General features: G+C 42.1%; 1 protein-coding gene across 1 annotated transcript; it reads left to right on the top strand.

Annotated features, from left to right (window-relative positions):
• Window positions 1–694: 694 nt before the first annotated feature.
• On the top strand, window positions 695–9,539 carry psme2 (proteasome activator subunit 2). The gene is made up of 11 exons (XM_041236921.1): window positions 695–1,118; window positions 2,681–2,713; window positions 3,741–3,803; window positions 4,429–4,515; window positions 5,359–5,395; window positions 5,900–5,997; window positions 6,839–6,907; window positions 7,113–7,180; window positions 7,571–7,625; window positions 7,744–7,830; window positions 9,184–9,539. Exons 1-11 carry the CDS (start codon window positions 1,071–1,073, stop codon window positions 9,262–9,264), a joined length of 726 nt encoding a protein of 241 aa, XP_041092855.1. The 5' UTR covers window positions 695–1,070; the 3' UTR covers window positions 9,265–9,539.

Raw genomic sequence — 9,539 nt, forward strand, 5'->3', positions numbered from 1 at the left:
ATATTTTCATATGGAATATATATATATATATATATATATATATATCGTTTTATATATCTAATTTTCGCATTGAATTAAGCGAGTATCGTATTAGATAATATATGGATTATTAATACATTAAATAATATTATACTGCATAGACGTAGCAAAGGATACGCGTCGAAGTTTGTTAAAGCGTTTTATCTTGCGTATAAAGGGGGTCTCGATGCAAGGGTTCGCAGCACAGAAATATTTTCGTTCTCGGTCGCGGTGATCAGAGCCAGCTTACGAAAACTGCCGCTTAGGGCCGAATGATATTTATTATTATTATTATTATATATTATTATTAATTATTATTATTATTATTATTTATTTTTTTTTTTTTTTTTCTGGCAATAATAGAGAGATGGTTTCCCGTCTGATAATTTGCTTAATTAGACTTTTTAAACTTGTTTCCAGCTCTTGAACAGTTTGCGTATTTCAAGTTACTAATCAAATGTTACAGCTAACTTGCAAACTGTTCAAGAGCTGAAAACAAGTAATAAAAAAGGTCTAATTAAGCAAATGATCCGTTCAATTAGGGGGTCCCCAGGACCAGGATTCACGTTAAGTCCACTTGGCACAGCCCTTGAGGTTCTGACATACCAAAAAAAAAAAAAAAAGTATTTTGAGGATAATCTGTTTTATTTGTAACGTCGATGATCAATCTGGGGGGATCTCGACACATTAAAACGAGAATAAAAACTTAGTTCTGTACGCTTTTCGGAAGAGGCGGGGAATTTGTGGACGGTCCCTGCACTCTCTTTTTTTTTTTTTTTTTTTAAGAAGAGTAACAGTGCGGAAATTAGAAAAGAAACACGGGGCTTATTATTTTCAAAAAAGCAAAAGCGAAACTGTTAAATGCATCCCGGAGGAAGAAATCAGTGAGTCACGGCACACCTCGCTCTCTCTCTGCACAACCAGGCGTGTTGTTAAAATTAAAACTGCGTTCTGTTTTTTGTTAAAACCGAGTTTAATTTGACCTAACTTTTTTTTTTGTTTTCTTCAAAACTACGATTTTAAAAGCAATAATAATAATACTAGTAATAATAATGTCTAAGAGCGCAGTGCTTAAAGTGGGAAAGGAGAATCGGCAGAAGGCGAGTATGAAGCATGCACGCTTGGTTGAATGAGTACGCGTGTTTATAGCAGGGTTTTATTTCGGGGCCGGGGACCCGGAGCCGCCGCTGCAGTGTGCAGTCACAGATAGCAAGGCTTTTTCCTCTCTCTTTTGCTTTTGTTATATATTTCGGAGTCATTCTCTTGGATCGGAGCCATCTTGAAATCGAAAGCGTTGCATGACCTGCGAGAGGCGCGCGGAATTCCCCGCACACGCACACGCACAGTGAGGGACACGCACACGCACACGCACAGTGAGGGACACGCACACGCACAGTGAGGGACACGCACACGCACACGCACAGGGAGGGATGCACTGACACGCACACGCACAGTCAGACACACGCACACGCACAGTGAGGGACACGCACACGCACAGTGAGGGTCACACACACACACAGGCACACACTGAAACACACACACTGAGGGACTCACACACTGAGTACACACACACACAGAGACACACACTGAAACACACACACTGAGACAGACACACACTGAGGCTCACACACTGAAACGAACACACACACACTGATACAGGCACACACTGAGACAGACACACACTGAGGCTCACACACTGGAACACACACACACTGAGACAGACACACACTGAGGCTCACACACTGACTGACACACACACACTGAGACAGACACACACTGAGGCTCACACACTGAGAACACACACACACTGAGACAGACACACACTGAGGCTCACACACTGGAACACACACACACTGATACAGACACACACTGAGACAGACACACACACACACTGATACAGACACACACTGATACACACACACACACACACTGAGGCTCACACACTGAAACACACACACACACCCTGTGCACACCGACCTCACTGTGTACCTTGTGTGTGTGTGACTCTGTCTGAGACAGTGTGACTGTGTGACACTGTGAAACACACACACACACTGATACAGGACACACATGAGTGTGTGACTCTGTCTGTGTGTGACTCACGAGTGTGTGACACTTGTGTGTGTGGACATTGTCTGTGGACAGACTCAACAGAGTGTGTGACACCAGTGTGTCACACTCGATGTCTGTGTTGAGGCACACACTGAAACACACACACACTGACACACACTGACACACACTGGAACACACACACACTGAGACAGACACACACACACTGTCACACACACACACTGAGGGTCACACACTGAAACACACACACACTGAGACAGACACACACTGAGACAGACGCACACTGAGGCTCACACACTGAAACACACAGAGACACACACACTGACACACACACACACACTGAAGGTCACACACTGATACACACACACACTGAGGTCACACACACACACTGAGGCAGACACACACTGAGACAGACACACACTGAGGGTCACACACTGAAACACACACACACACTGATACAGACGCACACTGAGGGTCACACACACTGAGGTACACACATTAAAAAAAAAACTTACAAAACGCTAAGGAGACTGTAGTTTGAAGATATTTATTCAAAAATACTAATCGATTTGTGTTTTAATTTTATTTGCAGGTAGAGGCGTTTCGTCTGTCCCTGTTCACAGAGGTAAGAGGTTTCAAATAAATTACAGACCATTGCAGAGTTTGTGTTTTGAGCAGAGTTACAAACTGCTGCTGCACCCAGTCCTGGGGTTCAGAGCTCCCCTCAATGAAGTCTAGTATTATTAATATTGCAATGATCAGGAGCCAGGAGTTGGAGCAGGGTTACAAACTCACACTAGCCCTGCTGCTGCTGCACCCAGTCCTGGGGTTCAGAGCTCCCCTCAGTGAAGTCTAGTATTATTAATATTTATATTGCAGGAGAGGAGTTTGAGCAGGGTTACAAACTCACACTAGCCCTGCTGCTGCACCCAGTCCTGGGGTTCAGAGCTTTCATGAAGTCTATTATTATTAATATTGCAATGATCAGGAGCCAGGAGTTTGAGCAGGGTTACAAACTCACACTAGCCCTGCTGCTGCTGCACCCAGTCCTGGGGTTCAGAGCTCCCCTCAATGAAGTCTAGTATTATTAATATTGCAATGATCAGGAGCCAGGAGTTTGAGCAGGGTTACAAACTCACACTAGCCCTGCTGCTGCTGCTGCACCCAGTCCTGGGGTTCAGAGCTCCCCTCAGTGAAGTCTAGTATTATTATTATTATTATTATTATTATTATTATTATTATTATTATTATTATTGCAATGATCAGGAGCCAGGAGTTGATAGTTCTGTTTAATGACACTGAATGTTCAGATTGATAATTCCTAGTCTGTATTAGTTTGTATATGCTGCTGCTGTACATCGGTGTTCAGTAGTTTTGAAAAGGCAAGCCTAGGGGTGTTCCTCATTCACTCACACCCCTCGCACACTAAACACCCGGGTACCTCTGAAGAGGTCGCTCCACAAGCGGGACGTCCCGCAGGTAGAATGATCCCCCTGTTTCCAAGAAAGCAGCAGAACGGGTGACGGAGAGTTTTGTGGCCGGGTAACGTCAACGCGGACTGCTAATCGCTCGCCAAGTGTCGTGGAATCTCCTGAAGAGATCCTGTGTAATGACAGCCAGCTTGCTTTTCAACAGTGTGCTTTTTTCTTTAGGCTGACGATCTCTTCTCATATTTCATACCTAAAAAGATCTTGCAGCTGGATTTGTTCCTTAAGGTAAGTCTGTCTGTCTATCTATCTGCATCTCTATCTCTAGCTATATCTGTCTGTCTGCCTGTCTGTGTCTGTCTGTCCTAACTATCTACCTGTCTATCCGACTGTCTCTGTCTCTATCTGTCTGTCTGTCATCTATCTATCTATCTGCATCTCTGTATATATCTGTCTGTCTGCCTGCCTGTCTATTTATCTGTCTGTCTGTCCTAACTATCTATCTGTCTATCTATCCGTCTGTCTATATATCTGTCTGTCTGTCTGTCCTAACTATCTATCTGTCTATCGATCCGACTGTCTCTTGTCTGTCTGACTTCTATCTATCTCTCTATCTACATCTCTATCTCTGTCTATATCTGCCTGTCTGTTTCCTGTCTGTCTGCCTGTCCGTGTCTGTCTGTCCTATCTACCTACCTGTCTATCCGACTGTCTCTATCTGTCTGTCTGTCTGACTTCTATCTATCTATCTATCTGAGAGCCAGCAGTGCCATCTAGTGGTCTACCACTGTGGATCAAGTTTGTTTTGCTGGCAATACTCTGCTGTGCACTGGAAAAATATACCATGAATAGAGATACAGGGGTGTATCTCGAGGCTGGAAGAAGTCACTTTGAAACGCGTTTCTCTTTTTAGGAGGATGTTGTGAACGTTTCGGACCTCAGTCTGATTCACGCCCCCCTCGAAATCCCCATCCCGGACCCCCCAAAGCAGGACGATGAGGTGGGTGGGGGGGGGGGGGCGATGGGAAATCACATTGAAAGACCGTTCCAGGGTGACACAAAGTATTCTGGGAAGGCTGTCCTCGACTGCATGCGTGTCACACGCTAGAGGACGTTTCACTGCCGTGTCTTTACTGGACATGCGAGCTGACCGCTTGAAAATATTTGCTTGCGTGTAATTGGAAGATAGCCGTATCATAGATATTGTGTATTATATATTAATATATAGACTCTCTCTAGCATATCATAGATATTGTGTATTATATATTAATATATAGACTCTCTCTAGCAGTATCATAGATATTGTGTATTATATATTAATATATAGACTCTCTCTAGCAGTATCATAGATATTGTGTATTATATATTAATATATAGACTCTCTCTAGCATATCATAGATATTGTGGATTATATATTAATATATAGACTCTCTCTAGCAGTATCATAGATATTGTGTATTATATATTAATATATAGACTCTCTCTAGCAGTATCATAGATATTGTGGATTATATATTAATATATAGACTCTCTCTAGCAGTATCATAGATATTGTGTATTATATATTAATATATAGACTCTCTCTAGCAGTATCATAGATATTGTGGATTATATATTAATATATAGACTCTCTCTGAATTTTTCAGATTGGCAGAATTATGTTGTTGGCTGCATGCATGTCATTACTGCAGTTTATTTATCACACTTAAACAGTATGTGTGCGCGTGTGTGTGTGTTGTGTGTGGGTGTGTGTGTGTGTGTGTGTGTGTATATGTATATATATATATATATATATATATATATATATATATATATATATAAATATGTGTGTTTTTGTTTTCAGATGGAAACTGACAAGGAGGATGAGAAAAAGAAAGAAGGTAACAGCAGGAAATGAACGAGTGCAGCCCTGTGTTATACTGCAGAGAGAGGCAGAAATTACCACAGCGTGTGTGTGTGTGTCTCTCTCTGTCTCTGTCTGTCTGCGTTTCTGAAATTCAGCTTTTTTTTCAATATTGGTATTTTTCCTTTCCTTTAATTCATTATAAATCTTACCCTGTTTTTTTTTTTTTTTTTTTTTTAAAAAGGGGTGGCATTAGATCTGTGTTTACTTTTTTAAAATCAAATTTATTTTTAATCATTTCTGACCCCCTCTCTCTCTACTTCTCTACCCCCTCCCCCTCCCTCTCTCTCTCTCTGTGTCTCTCTCTACCCCTCCCTCTCCTCTCCCCCCTCTCTCTCTCTCTGTACCCCCTTCCCTCTCTGTCTCCCTCTCTGTCTTTCTCTCTGTGTCTCTCTACCCCTCCCTCTCTGTATCTCTCTCTCTCTCTCTCTCTCTCTCCCTCCCCCCTCTCTCTCTCTCTCTGCACGGGTCTGCTCTCCAGCTCCTAAATGTGGCTTCATCAAAGGCAATGAGAAGATGCTAGCGCTGCTGGATCGTGTGAAGCCGGAGATCAGGACCCTGAAAGAGACCTGCATTCTGGTAAGCACCTGGGCAGCTAAACCACACCCAGCCCTCGCTACACCAACCCTAACCCTAACCCTCGCTACATCGCCCCTCACTACGCTATTCAGAGGTATCTCACTCCTGGAGATGGCTCCCCATTTCTCAACTGCGTATAGCTGCAATATACACTGGCACTTAGAATTACTGTTCGTTTTATTTCGTACTGCACATCACAAGCAACGACATACAAAACAATTAAAAACAAAAGCGTGATACGGTGCTGTTCTCTTACACACACACACGCACTGCATAATAACACAGAGCTAATTAAACACCTGCTGCCTGAAGCGGTTTTTATATTAGCCAGTGAGGTGTTCACGCGTGGCGCGGCGATGCTCGGATAAAAGCCGCAGGGAGCGGTGACGTCAGCTCCCTAGCAACAAGCCCCCTGTGCTGGGAATGGATTCTCGCTCGGCCACTGAAAAGTTTTCTTGGCTTTTTCCGGAGGAAAAAAACGACTAGAGACCCGCGCTTGACGTCTTTTTGATGATGCGGGACAGGGTCCAGACATCGGACTGGAAAGGGGAAATTGTAACGTCGGACCCGGTCCGGCACAGGACCGCGAAGGGTTAATTGTAGTTGAGCCATACAAGCTCAGGTATGATTAAGCTCCTAGTGAAAGCAGGACTGGATCACACTGCTGTGGAACATGAGTCTCATTCCCATCCCTGTGATGATAACCAGCATTATTATTATTGCAGGGATGGGAATTGGACTCCAGTTTAATAATTGACTCTCTCAGTTTCTTCTGGTTTTAAGATTTGGAGTTATGGATAATCAATAACTCTCAATATTAATATTTGATTTAATTTGATAGGTTGCAACTTGGATTCAGCACATGATTCCCAAGATTGAAGATGGGAACGATTTCGGAGTTGCGATTCAGGTTAGTAGAACAGAAATATCGTTCATTACAAGTATAGGGCAGCTGCAATGGGGTGAGGCTGGTAGAATGGGACCACAGTGTGCTCACTATACCCTCAATGATCTTCAATGGCAATGCAGACAGACAGTGGCACTGCAATGGCTCTGTATTACACTAAGGGGCAATTTTTTAAAACGGATCTTCTTTTTATAATTTCATTTTTTAGGAGAAGATTTTGGAGCGTATCGCTGCAGTGAAAACCAAAGTGGAAGGATTTCAAACCTATATCTCAAAGTAGGAACAGAGTCGTCTTGTTGTTTTTCTTCTTTGAATTGCTGCTATTGTGAACTGCAGTTCCTTGCTGTGCCTGTGGGCAGGGAGAGGGCGCTGTTTCCTTTTTCTCTGTCAATTTCATTATACATCAGGGCTTCTCAACCCCGGTCCTGGGGACCCCCTGTGTCTGCTGGTTTTCTTTCCAACCGAGCTCTCAATTACTGAACTAGACCCTTAATTGAACTGATAATCTGCTTAATTAGACCTTTTTACTTGTTTTCAGCTCTTAAACAGCTGCAGTCAAATGTTACAGCTAACTTGAAATATGCAAACTGTTCAAGAGCTGGAAACAAGTCGAACGGTCTAATTAAGCAAACTCTTTGTTTGTTTGTTTCTTGTATTTTGTCGCAGATATTATTCCGAAAGAGGAGACGCTGTTGCCAAGGCTTCAAAGGATACTCATGTGGTGAGATGTGTGTGTGTGCGTGCGTGTTTGTGTGTTTAACTTTCTCTCTGTCCCTACCCACCCATCACACTCTCACTCTCTGTCTTCCTCTCTCTCTGTCTGTCCCTCTCTCTGTTAGATGGATTACCGCTCCCTGGTTCATGAGAAGGATGAGGCAGTGTATTCTGAGATCAGAGTCATTCTTATGGATATCCGAGGATTCTACGTGAGTTTCCACGTTTTATTGTGGTTTTTTTTGAGAAACTGCAAAATGATCTCGCAAAAAAAAAAAAAAAAAAAAAAAAAAAGTCTACTGGAAGCTATAATATCAGTCCAGTAGTATTTCATGTCAGATTTTGAAATGTCACATTTTTCCAGTCAGTTTTTTCAATGTGAAGTATCTGGAAAACTACAAACCGCTGGGTGAGCAATTCAATATGTTAACAAGGGAACATTATTCAGCAGCTTTCACTGGACTCTATGAAGCTGAGGGAGTTCATTCTATATAGAGGGGGTGCAATTCAATATGTTAACAAGGGAACATTATTCAGCAGCTTTCACTGGACTCTATGAAGCTGAGGGAGTTCATTCTATATAGAGGGGGTGCAATTCAATATGTTAACAAGGGAACATTATTCAGCAGCTTTCACTGGACTCTATGAAGCTGAGGGAGTTCATTCTATATAGAGGGGGTGCAATTCAATATGTTAACAAGGGAACATTATTCAGCAGCTTTCACTGGACTCTATGAAGCTGAGGGAGTTCATTCTATATAGAGGGGGTGCAATTCAATATGTTAACAAGGGAACATTATTCAGCAGCTTTCACTGGACTCTATGAAGCTGAGGGAGTTCATTCTATATAGAGGGGGTGCAATTCAATATGTTAACAAGGGAACATTATTCAGCAGCTTTCACTGGACTCTATGAAGCTGAGGGAGTTCATTCTATATAGAGGGGGTGCAATTCAATATGTTAACAAGGGAACATTATTCAGCAGCTTTCACTGGACTCTATGAAGCTGAGGGAGTTCATTCTATATAGAGGGGGTGCAATTCAATATGTTAACAAGGGAACATTATTCAGCAGCTTTCACTGGACTCTATGAAGCTGAGGGAGTTCATTCTATATAGAGGGGGTGCAATTCAATATGTTAACAAGGGAACATTATTCAGCAGCTTTCACTGGACTCTATGAAGCTGAGGGAGTTCATTCTATATAGAGGGGGTGCAATTCAATATGTTAACAAGGGAACATTATTCAGCAGCTTTCACTGGACTCTATGAAGCTGAGGGAGTTCATTCTATATAGAGGATGCAAAGTTTTTGTCCAGAGCTGTGTACAGTGTTCTTTTAAATATGTTTAATTGTGTCTTTCTCATAACTCCTTAATTTTGTATAAAACACATAAATACAGCTTCTGTTTTGCTATTATTATTATTATTAGATATGTATTGGGTGCATAATGGGTTAACAGGCGGTTTGTGTCATTTGACATCATTGACATGGCTGGCCAATAGGCATCGAGGATTCAGCAAAAAAAAAAATAAATAAATAAACCCCACCCACTTTTTTTTCTAGGCGGAGCTTTATGACATCGTCAGCAAGAACGAAGACAAAGTGACCAATCCCAAGGGAGAAGAGAAGCCTTCAATGTACTGAGAGAGAGAGACAGACAGAGAGAGAGAGAGGGATGGGCAATGTTTTAGTTTGGGTTTTTTTTTTTTTTTTTTTTTTTTTGCTTTCCTACAGACTTCACAAGTTTTAATAGAAAACAGATGGTCTTCATAACTCATCCCACAATGACGACGCACACTTGCCTTGCATTTCTACCAGTTGTTTAGAGTTGAGTGTCTTTCAGGTGTGTGGAGGACTGCAGTCTGCTGTCGTTTGAGGTGTCCTGTTTAAAAAAAAAAAATAAATAGAAAATATCAAAA

The sequence above is a fragment of the Polyodon spathula genome, chromosome 42 (genome assembly GCF_017654505.1).
Source record: "Polyodon spathula isolate WHYD16114869_AA chromosome 42, ASM1765450v1, whole genome shotgun sequence".
In the NCBI taxonomy this organism is placed as follows: Eukaryota; Metazoa; Chordata; class Actinopteri; order Acipenseriformes; family Polyodontidae; genus Polyodon; species Polyodon spathula.

Excerpts from the sequence above, each read along its gene's own strand:
- psme2 (XM_041236921.1), top strand. The coding sequence starts at position 1,071 with ATGTCTAAGAGCGCAGTGCTTAAAGTGGGAAAGGAGAATCGGCAGAAG. Across the intron at positions 4,516-5,358 it reads CCCCAAAGCAGGACGATGAG|ATGGAAACTGACAAGGAGGA; the intron begins GTGGGTGGGGGG and ends TTTTGTTTTCAG. Across the intron at positions 5,998-6,838 it reads TGAAAGAGACCTGCATTCTG|GTTGCAACTTGGATTCAGCA; the intron begins GTAAGCACCTGG and ends TTAATTTGATAG.